Source organism: Harpia harpyja, chromosome 6 (genome assembly GCF_026419915.1).
Source record: "Harpia harpyja isolate bHarHar1 chromosome 6, bHarHar1 primary haplotype, whole genome shotgun sequence".
Classification (NCBI taxonomy): domain Eukaryota; kingdom Metazoa; phylum Chordata; class Aves; order Accipitriformes; family Accipitridae; genus Harpia; species Harpia harpyja.
The window spans coordinates 3,839,337-3,864,625 of NC_068945.1; the positions used below are offsets into that span (position 1 = coordinate 3,839,337).

General features: G+C 41.6%; 1 protein-coding gene across 2 annotated transcripts in view; it reads right to left on the bottom strand.

The window, feature by feature from the left end:
• Window positions 1–3,010: 3,010 nt before the first annotated feature.
• LOC128142912 (zinc finger CCCH-type antiviral protein 1-like) overlaps window positions 3,011–25,289 on the bottom strand; it is a 30,246-nt gene continuing 7,967 nt past the window's right edge. Inside the window, exons 1-13 of one of the 2 annotated variants that reach the window (XM_052789602.1) lie at window positions 22,875–23,747; window positions 22,026–22,278; window positions 21,800–21,916; window positions 21,351–21,419; window positions 19,444–19,545; window positions 16,965–17,088; window positions 15,567–15,732; window positions 13,020–13,140; window positions 12,365–12,461; window positions 11,843–11,921; window positions 7,116–7,246; window positions 5,145–5,296; window positions 3,011–4,510 (exon numbers count right to left, since the gene is read on the bottom strand). In XM_052789602.1, coding sequence (XP_052645562.1) covers window positions 4,227–4,510; window positions 5,145–5,296; window positions 7,116–7,246; window positions 11,843–11,921; window positions 12,365–12,461; window positions 13,020–13,140; window positions 15,567–15,732; window positions 16,965–17,088; window positions 19,444–19,545; window positions 21,351–21,419; window positions 21,800–21,916; window positions 22,026–22,278; window positions 22,875–22,898 — 1,719 coding nt within the window. In that variant the 5' untranslated portion in view covers window positions 22,899–23,747 and the 3' untranslated portion in view covers window positions 3,011–4,226. Of the gene's footprint in view, window positions 4,511–5,144; window positions 5,297–7,115; window positions 7,247–11,842; window positions 11,922–12,364; window positions 12,462–13,019; window positions 13,141–15,566; window positions 15,733–16,964; window positions 17,089–19,443; window positions 19,546–21,350; window positions 21,420–21,799; window positions 21,917–22,025; window positions 22,279–22,874; window positions 23,748–25,289 lie in introns of those variants that run through there. The other variant, XM_052789600.1, reaches the window with a different exon arrangement.

Sequence of the window (25,289 nt, forward strand, 5' to 3'; positions counted from 1 at the left end):
GTGCAGTAGAACAGGTGATGTTCTGTTGGACTTCACTACTGTCAGACCTAGTACTGCAGTATTTGTAACAGTTCTGTTTGTTAACATTAAGCAAGCTGAACCAAAAAGTTCTTTAGAAAGTCTTTGCTACAGTGGGTCTAGCTTTTAGGACCCATTAACAATTCTTTTAAAGACCTGTCTGGTTTAGACTGTTAGTGCTCTTAAGCTGTACTAAAACCGACCATGGTGATTAGTGGTAGGTATAGGAGGCTGCTGTGAAAGCACAGCTGTCACCCATCATCTAAGGCCTTGCCTAGGCTCCTGCCACTCAACCCCAAAGCCCTCCAGTACTACAGCTTCTTAGTTTTGTTGGTGAAGAAGGCACACCACAGCATCAGTGGTATCATGACCAGCTACCATAGCAGGTATGTTGGTTTTGAGTAATTTTTTTTGTTCGCAAATCAAGACCAGATTTATTAACCCGGGGCGAAGCATGTTTTTTTCAACAAGTTTTCAACCCATGTTTTCCTGATAAAGGCATATGTACAGATCTTTTCAAATAAATACAAAATAAAGGCCTCAGTCAGCTGCAGGAACCTCTGCAAGTGATAGCTTCTTTACCTTCTTTGTGTGCACAGCTACTGACCAAGACCTTTCAAGAGGATATTGTGCTTACCTGTGTACAGCCACCATGCAGTCTCACAGGCCACGACAACACTTGGCAGCAGGGAACAGGCTTGTTCTGAGGCCTCAAGTCTTTTTCCTGAAAAATGGCGTTGCATTTGTCTTGCAGACTCCCACTCGCAGCTGCCTCGTCTTTGAGATGCAAGAACCCAAAGAGCAGCTGTGCCAGAGGGCTGCGCATTCACAGCTTTCGCTTCTTCAGACCCGTTGCCAACGTGGCATCTTTTTTTGCAGAGGCTTGAATGTGCCAGGAAGCAAAACAAAGCCTCAGAGCCTTGCAGGGGCTAGGAAACTCTGCTCACACCATTCCATTTCACAGATACCTCAAACCACTCTCCCTCTTAATACTTGAAGGGTTTTGGGCAGGGTGGGGGGAGGAGACACAACTAAGAGAGATGCTAACCAGCTGACTGCTAGGATTGCATCTGGCCTATGCTTCATTGTAAGCAAACTAGCTGGTTGGCACACCAGCTCACAGGGGAAGACTGGAAAAAAAAATTATATTCGGAGATAAAAATGCAACAAACTTGCTAAGATTTTTTTTTTTTTAAATGAAAAATTTACAGTGGTGCTGCTCATAACGCATTCTGTTTCTGTAGTGCTGTTCTCTAAACTCTTTCTGTGTCTTGCAACATGACAAGTAGTTATTCCCTCAGTTTAAAGACAGGAACAAAAAGAAGGCATCCAGTAGTCAAAGAGCAGCAGTATCTGTGCTCATGAATAGCCCCTATAATGCCATGCCTAGAAGAAGGTGAAGTTACTGGATTAAACACAGAATGTACCCTTAGCAAATGCATTTTTAGCCTTTTCTGAACAAGCTTGTTCTGCATCTATTGAATTCCCTGAAAGCCATTAATCAGATTATAATATAAGGCTGGTGAATGAGGCAGATACAGCAGGGCAGTCAATAGCCTGCTTTTAGCCAACCCAGAAATCCAAGAAAAGCATCAGCAGTGACAAATCAAAGTGCTATTATCACACATAGGCTATATTATTTCAGACAAAAACATGGCCCACAAGTGGCAGTCTCAATATGCAGTGCTAGGATTGTCAGAAAAAAGCCAATATGGTTTCTGCTCAGTCACTAGGAATGAAAAAAAATTACTTCCAAAATTCTGTTGGTTATCATGAAAACACACTTTGATTTGGTCTTACCTTGAAGCTGGCTTGTTGCAGCAACAGCTGGAACCATAATTCAGCCCAGTGGCTACACAGCTGCCACACAAGGATTTATTCCCTTCCTCTCACACACTATGCCTTTTACCAAGCTCAAAGGGCAAAGGATTACTGTCAGCCTGTGGCAACCGTGGCATTTCTCTTGCAAGGTGTTTTTCTTGGCGTCACTTAGGAAGAGGCTGAGGTGCCAGTAGGTGGGAGAACCATTTTTCCTTTGTGCTCCATCCTCCTGCATTCACAGTATGTTTTTTCTAGCTTTCTTCCTTCTTCAGCTTAGTCACCCAGACTGAAGTTCTTGTCTTCCTTCCCCAGAGCAGCTCTCATCTACAGTCCAACCCAGCCACCGATTAAATAGCCAATATCCCATGCACGAGAGAGTTGTACCCCTAGCCAGACCTATGGAAGTGCAGTTTTGACAGTGTGAAGCACATTACTGGAGTTGCCATTTCTTCCCTTGTTCTTCCTCTAGATTTTGTGATTTGGACTGATCTTAAGTTGTCAGCATCTCACTGGCATTCTCCATACACTTGCCTGTCTTGTAGCTTACGGGGGTGGGGGGAAGTGCAGCACTGTGTGACAGGAAGACACTCAGCACATGTATTAAGTGGTTAGTTCACTAGGTCTGTTTAGTTGTGCTATAAGTTTACGTATGGAGACAAAATGCACACTAACAAACAAAAAGTGAGTGAAAACACATTTTATTTGCAAATATGGCAAAACTCAATGATTCAGGAACTCTATAGGCAAGCAAAAGAGAGAGATCTTAAAAAGTAAAATCTTCCCCTTTTAATGCATTACTGACTCATGTTTTCACTTAGTTCTATGACAGTAATTTTAATAAGATTTCCTAGTTTTATACATTTCCCCATCTTCTTGGTAACTTGCAAACTTTGAGTAGTATAAGTGTTTGACAGATTTGTATCGAAGACGCAAATAACTGGGAGGCTATTTGTGTTACTGTAAAGCTTTTCTGAAAGCAAAAGTTAACTGCTCCTCTGTCCTCAGCAACAGTTTCCCTCAACAGCTAGGCTGCCTGAATGAGACATCTTTGTACAGAGGGTCTTCAGTTCGATTAACTTACAAACTCCGTATTAAAATCCGGTAGAAACTCTCACAGAGTTTCTATATTTTCTTTTTGGGACAACAAAAAGCATGTAAGTTAATAAAAAAGAACTTAACCACTGTTAGTAGGTTTGTACATCACTGACAAAGACAAAGCAAGTGTATCAAAAAAACAGACCCAGGGAAGCAGTATCCAGGATCACCCACAGCGACGTCAAAACACGAAGAGGAACTGCACTTGTGAGTTCTCAGAGAGTTGCCCAATGTAATGTGGGCAACAAAACACATATACGAAGTGTCTTAGGACAGCAGTTCTACCACTGGCCTCGAGAGAACATAACTGGTCTCTTCCAGTCATGACATATTTCTGGAAAAATTTCTGGAAAATTAACGTATACAATTAGGACAGAAAATATCAATGATTAAGATGTTTCTCCTGTCCTATAGCATTTGCTAAGCAAATGCTCACATTGAGAAAATACGTGGCCACATTCACTTGAAAGTCTGGCTCGTTGTGACACAGTTTTTATATACTTACGGCCATTAGTTGCAGCCAAACCACCAAATATTAGTACCTGCTTATTCATACGTTGTGACTTTTACAGTTTCACTTGAGCTCTATTTTTGTGTAGGTCACACAGCAAGTTACTGTGGATCTGCAAAAAGTTTCTGATCCAACAATTTTCTGATCCAAACGGTAGCTGCCATTGTACAGATGAAACTTCTCCACTTGAGCACTTACAACATGGATTTAAAATAAGCTTTTTATTTTTTTGTTTTACCATTTTAAACTTGAAACTAGTATCAGCATTAACAAGCAAAGTGTTAACTTTGAAAACTAAGTCAAGTCATTCTTACATACACTGACTTGTTTAGAATTGTGATAGGATCAAGAACAGCTGTATTCTGCACTGAAAAGAATCTTTGACTACTAAAAACTTGAGAGTTTGATTAAAAACTACTGTACTGCTAATTTTTCTCTTAACTGAACTGTTTGCAAAGAGAAATCCTCTCTACTCTATTTCTAAGAAAATGCATTTACAATTATTTGCCCACAGAAGTCATAACTTTCAATTTCCCATCCCATGATTCTGATTTTTCTGCTATGGTTACCCAAATGTCTATGCTTCATTTAAGAGAGGAAGAGGAGAAGACAAGGCAATTAGTCTAAACAGATGTAACATCTGTTTTACCAACCCTCCACAATACAGAAATTCTTTGGATTAACATTCCAAAGGATTGCATTAAAAAGAAAGAAGTCGCCAAGTATGACAACACCTGCAATACGGAAAATAAGATGAGGGATACAAACAGCTCTGATCCCTCTAAGATACAATACATTTTTCTGCTTCCTCCTTGTACTCTATCGTATACTCTGGGTAAATCTGGTATTTTTCAAACACAACAAAAATGGATGGATTTAACTCATTGTCCACACAGCTGTCATAAAACCGAAGCCCATCAACAGACTTTGTCGGGGGGCGAACATAGGCTGCATTGCCTTTAACATAATCTCCAACCAATACACGAGCCACGAACATGATGTTTGTCTTCACCGCAGGCTGACAGTATGCATGGGAATAGGAAGCATCTCTAGCAAAGTAACTTCCTAGAAAATGATATGAAAACATGGTTACAAGGAATATGTAGAAAGTGACAGCAGAAACTGACCATCCCCTTGTTTTTCAGGAGGTATTTGACCCAACTTTCAGGTCTCCTCTTACTCAGTTTACATAATACCATAGGAATTTTTACAAGAGAACAGATTTTGCCTCATAATTTCCATTCAGAATTTGCTATTTTAGGAATAATTTTTAAAAAACCCAAACATAAAAACACTACAGGTATGTGTGTTACGATGAGAGAGGTATAGACAAGAAAACATGAGGACCTTCCATGACCATACTGACGGAATGCACACCCTTCTTGCTCCCTGCCATGAAGACTAGCAGCCATTTCTCTGGCAAGTTCAAATTATGACCTTGTGCCTTCAGAAGATCGCACCTACAGCAACAGAGGCTTTTCAAATCCCTACATTAATTCTCTTAACACCTTGCGAAAAGACTTACCCCTGCACAAAACAAATCCTTGTCCTCTCCAGAGGGAAGGAAGATCATAATACCAATTCCTACCTTTTTTTGTTTTTCCCCACCCTCTATAGTTAAAGACTTCAAAACTTTGATTGCTCTAGTATCAGGGGAGTCTAAGTAGACGTCTAACACACAGAGTCACTTCCTACATACCCTTTCCATAGTTAGTTCCATTGCTTCCACAAATTCTCCAGTCAAAGTTGTGAACGCAGATGGCTTCCACGAAGGAGATCTTGGTTCCGTGGAACAGCAGCCTTTCACTTACTTCCTTCCCTCCATTTTCTCTTTTCATCTGCTCCTTTTGCCTAAAAGAAAAATGCAGGGGAGAAGAGTGTGAGCCATGGAAGAAAAGGGAGAAAGGGTTTTTTTAAAAAAAATTTGATATAATGTACATGTAAATATCAGCTGGACGAGATTTCCAGTCTCCTTTCTCCTCTCTCAGCTTGGAAGACAAGACAGACTAGCAGTATGATGAATAATTACACGATGAGCAATATATTGATACCACTGCCCAGCAATTCTAGGTTATTCTGGCTTTCTTCAGTGAATTTAAGTAAGCATTGACACTATTACAGCCCCCACTGTACCAACCTTTTGCTCTTCTGTAGGGTCCTACTAGTTCTGCTTTAACGTCTCTTGTCCCTTCCCAGCCCCAAACTCTCTGCGGAGTGGAGGTTGTACTAACCGCAGAGCCTCCACGCTCCAGCAGTGGGTAAGCACTAGAGGCAGCTTGTTCTTCCTTCCCCTAGTGAACCCAGACTGCCATACACCCTGAGCTCCTGCCCCTCGGTGAGATCAGTGCAGCCGAGGAGACAGAGTCAGGAGAGAAGCTGAGCCTTCCTTCACCACTGAAGACCTTACTGATTTAGGCCAGAGTCAGACTGAGCTACGACCGGTGTCAAAAGAGGAATCGTAACGGAAGGCTCAATTAGTATCTCCCATCACTATTTCACAGCATCCAGACATCCCGCAGGTTTTCAGAAGCTGTCAAAGTGGATAAGACAGTGATATTCTTCAGGAAGTTATCGGCTACCAAGTAAACAGAGCCAGGGAGAGGGGAGAATCCTTCCAACTTGTAAACTGCATAAATGAAAAGTTAAGAGCAATGGACTGAAACTTGTTGATTGCAAACTTGACAGTGTTAAACTCTGCCTGGTTAGCTTAATTATCTCTTTGGAGGAGGATAAAGAGTATGCACTACCACATGTTTTTAAGTGTCTTAAGTTTTGCTAGATGAAGAGGTTTTATGAAATTATTAGCGATAACTTCCTGGGTTCAGTCACTTCACAGGTGAAAGTACTTATTTGAGCAGTATTTTTCTCCATTACCATTCCATGCATTCCTTGAATACTTCTATTAGGTATCTGCTTTTTTTTTAAACTAGACAACTGTTCTATGCAACACCTTAATCTGCTACCAAATTAACTTGAACATGGTCATTTACTGTCACTAGCAGCAGCTCAAAACTGTTGGTATCTAGCTTGGTGTAAGTACCTGGAGTTCAGTATCACTGATGCAGATGTTGAAAACCAGAAAGAAGCTCTGGAACTCAGGGACCATTAAGTTAAAGCACAAGGACTCTTTCTCAGTGAATACTGACTTAATTCAGCAAGGGTACTCAAACTCTTGAGAAAGCCTTAAATAAATCTGACTGAGGGAAGGAAAAAAAATAAAAAAAAAAAAAAAAAAGAGAGACCCCCAAGCACCCTTTACCCTTGCCCACTTCTTTTTTAGCAAGTATTTCATATATTCTAATGGATAAACATTTGTAACAGACAGAACACATGCACAGCAGGCAGTTAACTGTTCAATCCCTGAGTCAACCAATACACTATTCCACATTACTGCGGGTATCCTCATCCCAATTTTGCGTCATTCATGTCCTTCTGTCCATACCCCTCCCCCCATCTTCCAAGGAGCCATACAAAGGGAACCTCCCCCAGGAGCATCGCATTCTCTGCAAGGCCTTAGACACTTAATTTCACTCCTGAAACTGCTCCTAAGAAGGAAATACTGGTCCTGTTAAAGCAGAGGTGGTAAAGTCTTTTCTTTCCTAGGAAGTAGCTACAGGACACCAGCTCTTGGAGACTCCCTCCCCATAAGGATGAGGAAACAAATACTAACCACTGAAACACTTTCCAGAGGGATGGATTCTGAATCCTCTGTATTTTAAGGACCTTGTAGCTTTTCATAGTCTGATGAAACAGTTGCTTTATTCTGTTGTATTCAGAGGTTGTATTACTGACCTCCACTGCCTATAAAATAGAAACAAAAGGAAAAGAAGACATGAGCCTTCAGTTAGCTCATAACATGCAGAAGCCTAATTACAGCAGATACACTTTCAGAAGGGTCCCCAAACTATACTTACGAAGGTTAATTTAATGCTTTGGATCATGACTATGTGAATAATTAGGACAGACACTTAATATGTAAATCAGTATGTCACTCCTGCTTTGCAAGGACACCTCACCTCTCTTCAGGAAGGATGCTCAAAGTGAAAGCAACAATTAAATGTTTTACATCTCCAAGTAAGAGTTGACACTTGTAACTTTAAATCTCAATGAAACGGCAATTTCAAAAAGAAAACTTGACTGATTACTGCAGATAATATCAGTGTTATATATAAAGCTGATCAAGAACAAAAGACGTTACGATAACAGTATCATTTGTAACCAGACATTTAAAGGAGCTTCAGCTATTAAAGATGAAACAAACAAAATACATACAACCACCCAGCACCGTAGCTCCTTAACTTTCCAAATTAAAACTTGGAAAGTTGCACTTAAATACAGACTTAAGGAAAAAAAAAGCTACATTTCTACACATAAGAGAACAATTAAGATTCTAATAGGAATGTTATACTAAATACCTGCTTAAGCAAATACATCTCCTCCTTTCCTAAAGGAAACAACGTCTATTTATCCATACTTATTGTGTTTAAAAATCCATCAAGAAATGCACATTTTTCCCCAAAGAAAAGGTAAGGCAAAACATAATTAAAACATGATTCGAGCTCTTCTACTTGCTTATGTCATGCATAAATTTTCTATTTTTTTCTCCAAAGTAATCTCTGTCTTTAATCTTCTAGAATAGACACTTATCTCCCATAAACTTGACTGAAAATGCATAATGCTGGCAGACTGAGGTCACTTGGTAATACTTTCCACTTTACTGCTGCCTAAGCCTAGTGGGGACTCAAAATGACTTAAATTGAAATACTCAACATTCCACATATCAAAGACCTGTTTTAAGCAGGAAAGCTGCGGTCATCCTAGGAGGTAATATGAAGCCAACATCTTAACCTGTCAGGCAAAAGCTCCACGTTTTAGAAGGCTGAGTTTAGCAAGGAGATAAAATAGGACTTATATTTCACAGCTGCATATAAGTAAAGAAGTGTTTTTCTGGATACCATGTCCGGCTTGTGCGTTAAGTACTTACTGATGAAGAGGCCTATCGTAGGAAAGTCTTCTAGGGATTAAGTATAAAGTCAGCTGCACAAGGAAGAATTATTTCTTTGAATTTATTAAAAAGCTTTTACAAGGTTGAATGAAGTTTCCCATGTGTTAATACAAGAGTATTTTCCAAAGCTTCTTAACAACACATAAAACAATTTGGATGGGCAAGTATTTATTATCTGCATACTCTGTGACACCACAGCTCAAGTTGCTCACCATCACCTACAAGATTAAAATTATGTCGCTGTATTTCAGTACCACATCTTTTATTTATACATAAACAATTCTTATTTGGACTACAACTATGCTTTTGCTATGCTGCATCTATTTTCTGAGGAACCGTAACTTTTCTGGGTAAAACAGAGGGTCAGCTGCATGGTACACGGCCTTATCCTGTAAGAAAGGTACTTCAATTATTTTATCATATGATGGCCTCCCAAGCAACAAAGCCAGTTCTCTTTTGCATGAAAACTTTGTGGGATTGTCCTTATTTCCCCAAGGAGGCTTCCCCTACTAATAAAGGGTAACACCACATTGCTATTGCAGGTTGATACTTCGTAACAACATAACTTCTTTAGCTCTTCATCTTCAGACCTAAAAAGGAAAATTCCTAGAGAGCACAAGCATTTGCTAACCCACTAGCAAGGAGTGGAGTTTCTGAGGCAGAGAAAGAATCACAGCCCTGACAATAATTTCTGTTAGCGCATGACTGTACAAGAACAGCGCTCTGTGATATCAAACTGTGATCTCTGGTTAACTTAGGTTTTGGAAGCAGCATAGTTTGTATTAGTGACAGTGACCCAGCCAGAACTAATGAAGCACACAGACTCTTCACGTTGCATCAGTGCCCATTCCTGTTACAGAACAGCAATCTTTGGCATGCGTGTCAGGATTCAGCAACATAGCAGCCACACAAAGACTAATCCTCTGACATAAAACCACACATTTGTTGCACACATTTCTCTGTCGTACATTAAAGATACAATTTAAAACCCAGCATGAAGTTCCAAGACAGTATCGATTCTTTTTTTTTGCCTTTGAAAAGCTTACCAACTACTAATTCCACTTTTTCTGTTAAATAAAGACAGAAGACATTCACACCAACTTTCCAATTGGTGTTACCAATTTCCATTGTGCATTTCATACACTCTACTTTCTATAGAACCATGATTCTAAATGACTTACAGATTAAGACACTGCAACGCTCAAAAAACAAGCAATGTTACCAAACCAGAGCTGCTCTTTTTAAGCAAAGATTACTTTCTCCCTATCTCGTATAGGTGTTCCTTTTTAAAATGGATCACTTCCAGCACAGCAAATTTTGCCATGATTATTTGTCAATGTCTAAAGAGAAGGGAACTCATCAAGTCGTAATTGTCAGATTTTACAATGGTCACCACACACATACAGAATCCCAGCCAGTCCCAATATTACCTACTGCAAAAAACCGAGCTTAGGACCCCACAGAAATATTTAATCTAGACCAGGCTTTCACTTTTAGCACCAACAGGTACTATGGGCTTTGTCACTGTTTAGGTACAGAATTAACTTTTCCTTTCCTATGAAAGGCAGTCAGTTTACAAATTAAGAGATGGTTTTCTTAGGTGCCAACTCAGCAAGCAAACTGAGCTCTGGGGAACAAGATGATCCTTCTATTTCACACATCCCCACAAGTACCACCAGCGATACCATGGATCTGCACATCGCATTCCAAAGCCTCTTACAATCACCTCAGTGACTTCAGAAACACCCAAAAAACCAGACTCAACTAAAATTCAGACTGAAGTCTTTGGAGTAAATAAGGGAAGCAGTTAAGGTACATGCAACTCCAAGGCCTGAAGAGAAATGAGCTACCTGTCTTCCTGGCATTCTTTTGAAAAATCTAGTCTTATGTTAATCAGTCAAGCTGCTGATAAGCCAAGGGAAGAGCTGATGAGCTATATCCTTTATTATTTTGACAGAGCACAAAATATCACAGGCCCAAATCTTCAAAAGGTCTGGCCACCAGATTCCCACACAAACTCGTTATTAGGTCATTCAGCAGGTGCTGGATACCTGACACTTTTACAGACTTGAAAAACTAGGGTTTTTTGCTAATTGTGAAAACCAGCTATTTGAAGTGAGCTGATGTACAGAGCAGTTGACTTAAATTTTATCCATTGATTTTTCTTCAGAACTGTAGATGAATTTGCTATATACATGCATGGCCAGATACTGGCATTACACTGAGTAAGGCATAATCCAACACAAGAGGGTAGTCAGGGTAAAATGAAACATTCAGCACAAAGCAGAATAACAGAAACCAGCCTATGGAAGCTAAGAGACATGATACTTCTGGTTCTCCTGCCACTGCCAATGTAATTACACCAGGGAAAATAAAATACAAAGAGTGAGAATAGCAATGGAGCTCTCTCTCAACTGAAACTAGCCAGAAAGAATTCCCAGTCTGGAAACATGATATTACTTCTGTCCTGTCCCTAACCATCAAGATATCTGTGCCAATACAAGTTGGTCAGCATCATACAAGATTCTGTGACACAGTCAACAAGGAAAACCTCTTATGCTCCACGTTATGTGCTGTTCCTTAATCAGGGTCAAAGCCACTATAAAAAAAGACAAGTGTAACACTCAAAAGCCTTTTTTCTAGCATACTGTAGTAGTTCCACAGTCTGTTTTGCTCTTCCAGAAGGACTGCTGCTTAATACCATTAGACCTAGTAATTTAAAAAACACCTGCACAATTTTGGTCTTGGTAGACCAAACAGGAACATAAACTTTGGGCTGACAGGGGTTTGTTTTGTTTTGTTGAAGAGATCACTGCAAATGTTTTTTGATATTATTAGCTGTAACTCTTTATTTCTGCCATTCCTTGAGGCCATGGTCTGTGCTCAGATCTGTGATGTATGTGACAGTACTGGGTGACTTGAAAGAGCATATAGAGATTCCCTTTCCTAGATCTCCAGCCCAAACTTTATCCACCAACAGCCATGATGGTATTATTATTGGATGTCTTTTTAACAGCCTACACAGAAAGGGTTTGGTCTCAGCCCAGAAGAAATACACGCTTCATAGAAGCCCCTTGCTTAACTGGTCCACTAAGTCACCAAAATAAGCCATTTTTTCATTTTTAACAGAAAAAAAAAAAAAATTGTCTTGAATTTGGTGAGTTTTGGTTTTGCATGTAAATAGATGCCTAAAATACAGATGAAGTTCATGGGAATTTAGCACCTTTTTCAGGAGCTCTTGGGAGATCACCTAGATCTTTAGCACAGCCACTCAAGAGAACACTCCTGTCCCTTTTTAGCATCTACCCAGTTACAATTGCTTCAGTTAAGCATCCTCCTCCTTCGAATCGTGCCTTTCCATCAGAATTACAAGGCGGGGGGGGGGGAGATACCTTGTATCCCAAGTCAGGCAGTGCAGATTGATCCCAGTGGACAGGACAGACTTGATTTGGAATAGAAGAATCCCTCTGGCTGTTTGCAAACAGATAGAAACCAAACTGTTAGCAATTCTAGTACTGCTCTGAACATTCAAATTGGCAGCATCCCCTTTGGCTAATTCCTACATTTAAAAATAAACAAAATAAACCACAAAAACTGGGAAACAGCCTCAGCCTGTGAGCTGGGCCTTCCATGCTGCCATTCAATTGCCACGGTCCTCTTTCACTTGCTTTTTTAAGAAACAACTGTCCATCACCAGTCCTGTGGATGTGGTATCTGGAGTAACATGTACCACAGAAACCAGGTGATGCACCAAGCTGGCAGTTCGTGATATAGCTTCTGTTCAGTCAAATGGATATGTTTTCTTCTAGCAACAGCTGCATTCTTTGCACAATTACTGCCAGCACTGGCAGCCATTTTGCCTTATAATTACTTCTGAAATACAAAAACACAACAACTTAGAGAGAATCATTTACCCTTTCCTTATCTTCTGCACATCTTCAGAAGACACAAACTTCGGTCGCCTACAGACCTTTCTTCGAGTTTTAAAAGAGATGTTTGTCTGGGTCATTTCTTGAGGAGAAAAGAGAATGCAAAAGAAAAAGTCATGAATAAGTCTACAAGATGGGGTCATTAATTAATGAGTCATTCATTAATGAGAAGTGCATATTCATTGTCAATTCTATCTGCTGAAGAATAGTTGAGCAAAGCCTACGTAAGATTCTTGCCCTTCCTGTAACTCTGGTATTTATCCTGTGCCTATCTTGCTTGCTCCCTTAAGTCATTCATGCTCTTTAAATGTTGCTCCAGCAGCACAGGAAGATGCCTGATTTTTCACTTTTAGTATCCATAGGGTTAACTCACTTTACTTAAGGTTTACTATGACTTTATGTGAAGACTACAAGTCTTTTTACTTCTGGTCCAAAGTATTGGATATTGTCAAGGAATAAGGGGGAAGGTTACTTTTGTAAGGAATTTCCTCTGGGCCATCACTACCTCACTTCCCCTTCCAATCAGTAAATCTGGTAGTATTAGTAAAAGAAGTCATAGCTTCTAAAAGCTGGGATAGCTGGCAGGTTAGTCTTTGTAAAGCACTGCATAGTTGTAAATGAGAACCTTTAAAATGAGTACCTTTAAAATTGAGCTGGTAATGATGTGAGCCAGCCTGGAAAGATATGGTGGCATCTGGATCTGCTAGATACAAATTCTCAATAATAGCAGAAGATGGCGAGTTCACACTATTCCCTTCTCCCTTTGGGGGAGTAAGAGGAAAAAAAGAGTAATGAGTAAACACAACAGGACTAAACCCTGGATAACTAGCTTGGGTAGAGGGAAAGAAGAGGCAAAGAGTAGGATGAAGAAGAAGTCTACCCAGAACTATCATGGCCTAAAATGCGATTACCAGACACACATAACATACACACACATACATAATTAGTAATGATGGACACACGTATCCCCTTAGTTTCTGTAACAAGTTGTACTGGTTTGGGCTGGTATAGAGTTAAATTTCTTCATAGTAGCTAGTATGGGGTTATGTTTTGGATTTGTGCTGAAAACAGTGTTGATAACACAGGGATGTTTTTGTTACTGCTAAGCAGTGCTTACACAGAGTCGAGGCCTCTTCTGCTTCTCTCAACACACTCCACCAGTGAGGAGGCTGGGGGGGGCACAAGGAGTTGGGAGGGAACACAGCCCCGACAGCTGACCCCAACTGACCCAAGGGATATTCCACACCGTATGATGTCATGCTCAGTACATAAAACTGGGGGAAGAAGGAGGAAGTGGGGGACGTTCAGAGTGATGACGTTTGTCTTCCTAAGTCACCGCTACATGTGACGGAGCCCTGCTGTCCTGGAGATGGCTGAACACCTGCCTGCCCATGGGAAGTCGTGAATGGATTCCTTGTTTTGCTTTGCTTACATGCATTGCTTTTGCTTTACCTATTAAACTGTCTTTATCTCAGCCCATGAGTTTTCTTACTTTTACTCTTCCAATTCTCTCCCCCATCCCACTGTGGAGGAGTGAGCGAGTGGCTGCGTGGGGCTTAGTCGCCGGCCAGGTGTGACGGATGCACTCAACTCCTTGACCAAACTAGTGTTAGTCTGATTCAGGCTCCCAGGGAAGTAAAGGCCTAGGCCACGACCAGGCCATGAACTTCTCTAGTTCCAACCTGTTCTCTGAAAACCCCCACAAGAACAAGGTGACACGGTGAGCATTGATGCATAAGCTTGGAAACCGGAACACCAGTCATGTGATTAACACATGAATAGCCAGTGGTTCTTCCAAGATTAATTTGTCAAGGAACAAAGAAAGTTGTGGGTACAAGGAGTCTCATGCTTACCTTTTTCATCGTGTGCAATTTGATTATGAGCCAACCACTTCATTCCATAAATCTGACAGCCTGAGTGAGCTTTTTTTTTAGCAATCCCTGCTAAGGAGTGGGCTGCACAGCAGTGACCTCCCCTTGAGCTGGGACACCTCTCAACGTTACTCCTTGAGGCTGAGACACCCCTTACTGACCACAGATCTTTGGTAAGTGATCGATATCACGCATAACCTTGTATTATAGTGTACCGAGATTTTGTATTGGTAACTTTGAATTATTATTATATCCTCTGTGCAATAAGTAATAGAATGAACCTTGCCATCGGACTTTGTTAAGTCTCACTTTTACAACATTCTACTTCAATAAAACTACTTTTGCTGCTACCTTTCGTGGTGGTTCTTTAAACGGTCTAAAGCCTCCCCCGTGACAAACTGCCATAGTCAGCAGATTCTAAATTTGCTCTGCGACACCAGGGTTAAACCATGATGCAAGTATAATTCTCTAATGTACAAAATAATGTAAAATATGAGGGTATGTTGATGGAGATGCTTTCCATTTAAGCTGCCTACTGAAATCAAAGCCCACCATTGCTAGAGCCATTATATCCATCATCTTTCCCTGCGTACTTTTCCACATCCCTGGATCACCTTTGTGTTCTGCCAGTTGTGCCGCTACACTGTAAACCACATGGGGAAGACTCATCTGCCTTGGGGGAAGGAGAGATTCCTCATTTATTTCTTTTGCTGCATTTTTCAGATAGATCACTCTCTCAAAGAGGATTTGGCCACCCAGGGAGAAAGGTAACATTTGATCTGAGAGAGCAGAGCAATCCTTGCATGTTCAAGGAAGCAGGACAATGCTTAGAAGAGAGGCAAGGCTACTTCCTGAATAATTTAAAAGGCAGTATATCTCAAGGACAGTGTATACATGTTAAATCTGTGTAGAAGCCATGGACAACTCCAGAAGGGAATCTGACTAGAGAAGCCAGCATGCATCATCAAAAACAGCCTGATCAACACAAGCTGAAAAAAAGGAATTTTGCTTTCCTGCATTTGCCAACAAGATCTTTGTCAGGAAAGTAGTTATAACAAATCACCCAGACACAAAGACAGACAATCACTCGTACTGAACCTCACTGCAAGGAGATAAAGCGTGTTCCCTCCCCTCCAGCCTGTCAACATTTTATCACATCTGTTACAAACATCTGTAGCTTCACTGCCTTACTTGACACTGTAAAACTCAGGCACAAGCACGCACTTAATTAACCTTGCTGAGTAAAGGGGAGTGTGGGGGGAAGAGGCTCCAAGCATTTCTTCAGAAGTGATTCAAAGCACAGGATGTGGACTCACCTGTTGCCCATATTCAATCCACTGGCCTTGGTCATTCTTCCAATACCAAATCCACTGTGTAGTCAATAACAATGTGGGTTTTGTGACTGATGACGGTGTAGAGAGGCGTCGAAGCGAAGAAGAACGGCATGTCATTGTCTGGAAATTAATGTTCTTATCTGCTATGCTGTAAGGACAAATTCAGGTTTATTATATTTAACAGTATATATTTTATCCTCTAATCCCCAGTTTAAGATGGTGCAATTTTCTTTAATATAATGTGACTGTCTGAACTTAATTAGGCCCAAAATAAGAGTATTTCCCACCGCATGCATGGCAGCTCTGAAAACTGTTTCCAGTCTTCAGAAGTGAACTATGGCCTGTGAGACACTGAATGCCATCTCAGTCGCTAGCCAGATGTTGCACTGCCAGCTTTACAGACAGTCTGGGGCTACATGTACAATGTGGCAAAAGGTATTTCTGCAATAAATAAGCATGGTTACAGTTTTTCTCAGTACAAAAATAAAAGTTGGTAAGTACCTGACTGAGTTTGCCAGCAAGCACCTGCAGCTTATAAACTTTGTTCTTTTTCTGTGGTTACAGAGGATGCAATCACAGCTGTGACTTCTGTAAATAGCATTCATCACTGGAGCCACCTGGGCTCTTACTCCTGGGAGGCTTGAGAAAATTAACTCTCAGGCAGAAAGACTTTGAAAGTAGCCTCCTCTTGGGAATCTTGCTTGTGATTTGCACCATCCAGCAGCCTAGTCAAGCTGCAAATCAAAATCACCTGCTGACTGAAGAGGCATGGGCCAAAACAGCTATGCCATTTTATTGAGGCCATACTTGGGCTCCCCTACAAATCCAATGACTTACAGTGGGGCTTTCAGAACGGAGTTAAAGGGAAAATGCACTCTCAAGGAAAAAAAAAAAGATGGGCTGCTTACACAAAGGGCATTTCATAAAATTTACCTAGGCACATTATAGATATTATTATATTATAGTATTATTATAGATGCTAGCTGTATTAGGAGAGGAATAGCCTAGAGAAGGACCAGCTCTGAACTGCTGTTAAAAGGCCCAACTTAATTATTATTTATAAGTTATGATTCATTATCTGAAATACTAATATTCTAAGCACTAAATTCCACCCATTTCTTTTTATGCTGTATAGAGTTTTAAATGCAAGATACTGTGTTATTCTTAGAAGACAAGAATGGGGTGATATTTCCATGCAATCACTTTTACTTTTGGGGGTTTTTTTCAAAAGAAAAATTCTCATTTGTACATCCTCCCAGATTCTGAGCAGCTCAGTAATCAGAAGTTATGGAAGTCAAACATCTTTAGGAAGAAAACAAGAGTTTTTCCCTCAGGGGCTCAACCAAAGTACTCTAAGCAAGCAATCCAGCATCATCATACCTGCTATTTTTTGGGTCACAATAGGCCTTTTCAATTTCCTCCGTCATGGAAAGGTCATTCCAGGTGATCCCATTATATACCTGCCATCGATATGGCAAATGGTAATGAACAAATCTGCATTTATCTGTAATGAGATCAGACATAATCAAGAGCTCTGCAATCATAACACAGAGAGCAAGACAAGGAAAAAAAAAAGGAACAAGCATTTTTTACACTCTGGCTTTATCTCTTGGGCATTGGTATAAGCAATAAAGACAGAGTGCTGAAAATAGAAATATGTTTGAACAATAGGGGTGTGTGTTTCTCTAGCCTTACCTAGAAAAGCAGCATAAGCTCTTATACTGCCAAATACATTTCAAAGAAACCACAACCTTCCCTTTGCTGATACACAACATTGGCAGCTGGGAGAGCCATGCCACAGATAAGTGTGTGCCTATGTGTCACACCACCATGTTTCTCAGCTGTAAAAAGTCTAGTCTACACATCACACAAGCACTCCGATAGATTTGGTTCTCTCTTTCCTTTAGTCTTTATGGGGTGGTTACCAAGGCCTGAATGGTTTTTTTAGGTCCAGCCCAACGAATGAGGCAGCATAAAGGACTGCAATACTCCACAGAACATCCCCCAAGAGGGACCCTACACTCACCCCTGAACAGGTAGCACACTGCCCTACTAACAAGACTGCTTGGCACTGTTGGAATTGTTGCTTCACTTGTCAGACAACGGGAAGAAGCAACTTTTAACTGCCTTGCGTGCAAGACCTGCAGCAGCGCTATATATGCTTCACACAGGAAGAGGAAGACTCGTGGGGTTTTTTTTACATCATCTATGTTTTCAATGCATGTAGGTCTGCATGTTTGAGTCCAGACCTGCTTAACACCCCTGCATGTGTGCATCCTGCTGGATACAGGCAGAAGCTGACCTCCAGGCCTCCCTGCTGGGGGAAGCTGATGTACACTCCACACCCGAGTATGGACCAAACCTCTTATTTACAACTTTTGAGCCAAACATGGCATGGCAAAGCACACTAACTCTCCAACCATTATTTGAGTTTGGCTATTTGGTGGTCACAGGATAGCTGCTTTGAGCCTGACCTCCATAGTTAGCAGCCGGGTACAACATTCATATTATGCAGGTCCAAAAGTTCATAAATTTAAGCCTCAAGCCTGGCCTTAAAGAAGCAGAGAGTCTGAGAAATGTGACACGAGGCTGGAGTAGCTGCTGCACAGACAGAGCCAAAAGGAGTTTCACCATTCCTGCCCCCTGATGTATCTGACCACAGAACATATGGAAACTAACCCCAGTTATGAAGACAGTATCATTCACTCCTTTCTTCATTCTTTTTGTTAACAGGGCTGGAGTGCACCCTGTCTTGAAAGCACTGTGCTTAAATTAACGTGAAAAGCTGTAGACAAAACCACACTTGGTCTTTCTTGGCCAGATTTCATTTCTGTGATCCATAAAATAGCCATAAAAGAAATAATTTATTTTTTTAAAGTACTGTCTCTCTTCAAAGTAATGGTTAAGAAGAGGTATTATCAAGCCCTAAAGTAACTTACTCATCTGCCTCTCAGAAAAGGAGCTTCTGACTGGAGAACTGCATCTTTACCAGAACACAAACCCACTACAGAAATGCTAAATACACACAAACTGTTTGGTCTGAAACGTTATCAGGCAACTTACTATCTACATCCTAAGCAAAAGCAAACACTGTCTGATCTAATTTAAGTGGATCTTTTACCAAGACTAGGTGGTCAGAAAAGGAGTAGTCCTTTAGAAAGTGACTGGGCAAGTTCACTGAAAGAAAAATCTCATGGTACCTCCTCATAACCAAGGAAAAGCCTAACCTGGGGGTTAAGCAACCGTTCAAGGACAGCTCCCGAATACAATTGTTTATACTTAGATTTTTTTCCCCAGACCTCTGTTATTGGCCACTGCCAGACAGACGATGGACTAGATTTATCTTTAGCTTAGCTGGTACAACTGCTTTGTTTTCTTAAGACATTTCAACACCTCAGATCACTTTTTAAAGGACTAAATGGGGGAGAATATGGCAATTGTCTGATGTACATAGGATACAGCAAGACCAAAGGATGACATATTGTTACCAGTTGTCAATGATGACAGCATAAGGCCAGCTCTTAAATTGATCTAATAGTTACAGAAAGCGTAACATTTAACACTTGAAGGGTTTTTGCCACAGAAACATACCCAAAGCTTGCCCCCATCAACAGGGTTGAAATAGGCCATAGATGGATCATCTAGAGGAGAAAGGGTTTAAGTGTATCCACTTGACTTTCCTCTGATTACGTTTGTAATTCTGACCGTGTTTATTAGTAACTTGGAAACAAAGCAAATGAGCGAAAAGGCACAATCGCCACTGCCACTCCATATGCCACCACTAGCCTGAGCCATTGAGCAGGGAGTGCCCCTGCAGACACTGCTCTCTGAAGATAACATTAATTTTTGTAAAGCTCACCTTTATGTCTGCAGTACTTCCAGACATAGAACACGCATATGTCATCACACTTATCTTGTTTGTTATCCTTTGAAGCTTTAGCAGAGGAATCGTCTTTCTTATCTATGGGAAGGAACACATGAGTCCTTATTGGCCCTACCAAAATACAACTTTAAAAGAAAGACATGGCATTTGGTATTTCATCCCAGAAATAACAAGGAGTTGACCGCAGTAGCCAAGTCAAGCACTTTTAGGATCTGACTATCCCCTGTACAGCCCACTGCATGAGTTAGGGCTTTGTGACTGACCAATAAACCCCTACAACGGAAGGAGGCTCAGTGGAGATGGCCAAGGGCAACGTGCCCGTGAAGCTCAGAGAGTAATGCGGGGTGTGACTGACCATGGCTGTTGCAAAGAAGCTGACTTGGTCTCAACACAAAGGGGACCAGAGGGTGGGCTTTGCTGTAGATAACTGGCTATGTCAGCTGAGTGGATCAACCTGTGGTATAAACATTTCTCCACAGTTAGACAGACCAGCATGGGGGCAGTGAATACAGGGCTCAGCTCAACACAGGGGTGTAAGAACTAAACAGCTAACAAAAGAATTTCAAAGAGAGCAACAGGTTTGAGCTGGCTTCAACACACATATTCCTTCCTGGGGACTGGGGACACCCAGCATCGTGGCAGTGAGCATATTACACAGACCTGTAATGGGAATCACATTGGTATTCTGATTGAACGGTGTATTGCAATTGCTATATTTTGGTAAGAGTAACTTAACATTTTTATTTTGTTTCCAGTGTATTTTGCATCACTCTGCTACATCAGAAATCTCATTGTACTGGGCCTGGCTAGGATAGAGTTAATTTTCTTCATAGCTGCTCATATGATGCTGTGTTTTACATTTTTGACCAAAACAATGCTGATAACACAGTGATGCCCTAGCTTTTGCTGAACAGTGTTTGCACAGCTTCAAGGCCTTCTCTGTTTCTCTCTCTGCCCCTCCGGTGAATAGACTGGGGGTGCACAATAGTTTGGGAGGGGACACAATCGGGCAGAGGACCCAAACTAACCAAAGATACAGTCCATACCACATAACATTATGCTCAGCGATAAAAGTTTAGGAGGGTTAGCTACCTTTTGCTCAGGAACTGGCTGGGCATCAGCCTGTTCGTGGGAGGTGGTGAATGACTGCCTTTGCATCACTTGTTTTGCTTTGTTTTCTTCTTTCTTCTTCCACTTACCCTTTGCTTCCCGCCCCCGCCCCCAACCCATCTTGGCCCTCAAGTTTTCTTGCTTTTATTCTTTCCCTCCTCTTCCCCTGTCCCACTGGGGGTCAGGGGAAGTGAGCAAGTGGCTGTGTGGTGCCTAGCTGCCCACCGTGGTTAACCCACAATACTCATGTAACATCAACTATCTTCAAATAAGTAAATTTGATATTAAACATTATACCCTCCATACGTGGAATATCTAAAAGAACCTGTTCAGAGAGTATTGGACTCTGACAGGCTTTAAAGCTAAGGCCCTTCTGCCCAGGAGGACAGGAGATTTACGAGTTGCTATTCACTCACTGGAACTATATCAAGACAACTGCTCTACTGACAAAGCTATATCCATTCCCCGGGGACAGAAGGCAAGGAGAGGTATTACATGCATGGATACAACTCTGTCTCCTTCCCAGGAAGGAAGCAATGTGCCCAGAACAGTACAGAGATCAATCCCAGACTACTCCCCATTGTGCTGCACAATGCTTGGGCAGAAATCTCAACATTCCTCTGCAGGCCGTTTGGTACTATGGCTTTCAGCATATGGTAGGGTAAGCACATAAGCTGCACTCCAACGACCACAGGGAGCTGTAGGGCTGTGTGAAACCAAATCCCAGTGACAACCACTGATCTCAAGACTGGAGGGTTAGAAACAATCCATACCTTTGTCTTTACTTCCAGCTCCTGTTGGCAACTGGTGTTGGCTCTGACCGGGTACATTGCTACTGGGACCTGCATGAGAAGACTGAATGAACAGCACTGCTAGACCAAAACTTCAGCTAGTTGGCAACATCCCAGTTTGCGTGTTAAGGATTACGTCCATCACACATCTAATTTTCCACTGGTACTCCACTGCTGATACAAAAGATCAGCAGTAACAGTTACAAATCCCAGCTAGTCACAGTTACCGGCAGACACTCAATAGCAATTCTGCATGCAGCATTTTAGACAACAGTAATGCAGCTCTCCCTCCCACATGACTCAGCCATGAGTTACTCCATTCCTGAAAGCAGATCAATGGCAGAAGGGAAAAAAATATGTACATGTTGTAAGAGAGGAAATAGGAAAGCTGATTCCACATGGAAGCAGTTGGTACTTATCTAGATATTTACCTTCTGAAGGTGGCACATGCAGTGTGGAGTCCACTGTCTGCAAATGCATCATCGAATCTTTAACACTTCTAACTGCCGTTTTTTTCAATGCATTTTCTCTTGGTTTGTAGTTGTGTACTGAAAGCACAGAAAGGATGATGGGGTTTAGCTGTGAGGTAAGCCAAGAACAGCCTCTACCTCTTACCAAACTCAGAATCCTATTTAAACAGTGTTTCTTACAACTTACTCTTCCCCTTCTTGAGTTCCTTGTTGAATTCCACATGCTTGTGATCACATATAGCTTGGATGTTTGAAGCTATATTCCTATCGACACCTCCAGTTTCCAACACTCTCAACGCATGAGTATCCAAGAGGTTATGGGACCTCTTGCATGGAACAAATCTACATTCCCCTTGGAGAAAGTGTCGACAAATATGAAGCCTGTTGCAGTTGTTTTGCTGGCTGCAGGTGCTATCCTTTCTGTTGTAAAACTGGCAGACCTAGAAGTGGGGAGGGATAGATACAACACGAAATGGAAAAGCACATTAAAATCAGTAATTTTTTTCTTTGTTCTATAGGCATGCAGCTTTAACAGCAGCAAAACAGTGACTACAAGGCAGGTGTTCATTGTGACTTCTTTAATCTGGACTTCTTTAATTCCAATTTCTTGCACAAAAGAGCCAGCATTTTCAGCTGACTCATGCATTTTCAAATTTGAAGTTGTGCAGAGTTTTTTTTCCAAGAAAAAGAAAAGCCAATCTAACAAGCATTCATTTTTGGCACTCCTAAGCAAGACAATTGCATAACAACCGAATGTTTTACAGTTATTCTATTAAAAAAAGAGAAAAACAGAAACAAACCCAACAACAACCCAAACCAAAACCATAACAAAGAGCAAAGAACAAGTGTCTCCATAAAAACACATATATTGTGTCAAATAAGGTATTATTTCATGGAGCTGAAACTGCATTTGCACTTCCTATTTGTAAAGCTTATTCCGCATTGAAGATTTGGGCATCCAAAAATGGTAAGAAGAACGCTTTGAGATTAGAATACATACGGAAAAAGCAACACACTTCTTTATTCCTCTACTCACCAAAAAAAGAGATACGCAGTGCATTGGACCCAGGGAACAAATCACACACCAAAAACTCCTTCATATTGCCCGCCAAGCACCATAGCAACACTTCTGCTCCTGCAGCACAGAGCAGCAGCCCGTAACAAGGAACCTGCTTTGAGGAGGACACACAGCCGCCTGGCAGACAGCCTCAACATCGCACCAGAACTGTCACAGATCCTCTCCCAAACCCTGTTCCAAGCAACAGGAACGGGTTTTATGCTGTGTTGCTATTGAACATATATAGATTTATGTGTCAACTAGGGAATTAAAGATTGCTGGGATGGCAGGGTTAAAAAGACTGAAACATCAGGCCAGTTTCAATTGCAAAACAACTCTTTACTGGATTCATATTCACTAACGATACCCATCACCAAAGGTGAGTTCATCGTCGCTATCTGTCAGTATCATGTACAGAACAATTAGCCTTCACAAACTTACTCTAAATTAGGTGGGAGCATACAAAGCCATGGAACTGATGTAATTTCAGTGAGCACTGATGGCTACTATCCTTGATGGTTCTTAGCCTCTGAGAGAAGCAGAAACCGAAGGGGGTTGTCTTCTTTCTTCCCCATCTTCCCTCTCTCATTGTGGATGCTTCTTGCTTTTCTGCCCTTAACACCCCAAAGAATGCTCTCATTTGCTTTTGACATCTTATTTTTGGGATCTGGACTTGTTCTAGTTTTGCTTGTTCTACTGGATTATTCTGCTTCCATCACATAGCCTTCCTGCGTGCTCTGCAGGATTTTAGTTCTATCAGATATCTTGCAGGTTTTACTTCTACGTGTTTTCCTGCACCCTGTTTGTGCAACTGTATCACAACTTTCCATTTACCCCTTGCAATTATGACTATTATTTATATATTTAAGCTTAACTGCATCACAAAATGCTATCAGTGGTGTTACAATCTGTTGGGTACCCATGGAAGGTGCTGGCAGACAGGAGTGGCCTCTGTGATAAGAAGCCAGGTGCTGCCTCATGCCAGACACGGCTGGCTCCAACAAACACACTGCAGGACACGGCTGAGCCCATCGGCCAAGCTGGTGGCACCTCTGGGAAAACATATTTAGGAAAGGGAAAAACGCTACACAGTGTGTGTGGGGGGGGGAAGTGTGAGAAACAGTCCTGCAGACACCAAGGTGACAAGAAGGAAGGGGAAGAGATGCTCCAGGTGCCCGAGCAGAGATTCCCCTGCAGGCCCACCTACAGTTGGTTGCCCAGGACCATGTCCAGGCGGCTTTTGAATATTCCCAAGGGACGGAGACTCCACAACCTCTCTGGGCAACCTGTGCCACTGCTCAGTCACCCTCACAGTAAAAAAGCATTTCCTGATGTTCAGAGGGAACGTCCTGTGTTTCAGTTTGTGCCCATCACCTCTAGTCCGGGCATCATTGAGAAGAGCCTGGCTCTGTCCTCTTTACACATTCCCCTTCAGGTGTTTGTCAACATTGATGAGATCCCCGAGCCTTCACTTCTGCAGGCTAAACAGAGCCAGCTCTCTCAGCCTGTCCCCATGTGACAGATGCTCTAGTCCCTTCATCATCTGACTGGCACTTTGCTGAACTCCTCTTCCAGTAGCTTCATCACTCTTTTGTATTAGGAAAATAAATTTTGGAAAATTGATTTTGGACCTATTTTCAGCTCATGTAGCAGGCCACTGTGAAAAACATAATGAGAAGACAGCGACTTCCAGTTTACCTGTAGGCCTTGGTTGCAGGGGCCCATACATTATCATTAGTGACAGCCACATAATGAGAGCACATACCATGCCATTAGCATGAACTGCCTTTAACAATACAACCTGCACGTACTGTTTGTAAGAGCTTGTTCCTATAGAGATGCATAAGAGCATAATGCTCTCAGTGAACCTCAGTGTACCATCTAGAACATTCAGTTTTATACAGATAGAAGACCGATAGCTTTGGAGTTTTTGGGGGGAGCTTTGGGGGGGGTTGTTCCCCCCTCCCCCCCCCCAAAAATATTATAAAGATGTGAAGAACAGCAAGGGTGCTGAACCTCAACATGGATGGGAATTCTGCACAGCAAACCATGGTCCTACCGGAGAGGTCTGTCTGATGCTGTATTGTCGTGGGTTCCCATGACATCAGAAGGGACACCTAATATTTATTCTCATTATAACCTTTAGTAATAACAAACTATTTATCTTAAGCATCATGTGCCTTTCCTAGTGAGATTCAAAAGTACCTGCACCTGCCAACACAAAGCAATTATTCACCTACTCCAGAATTTTGGGTAAGTCACTTCATTTTTCTTTCCTTCATTGTCCCAACTTTGTCCAAGGAGAATGCAGAAAGGCTTATCATCTACAGAGCCCTCTAAGATCTATGTATCAAGACCATATGCAAGTGCTAGGTAATAACAAACAGTCTTGTG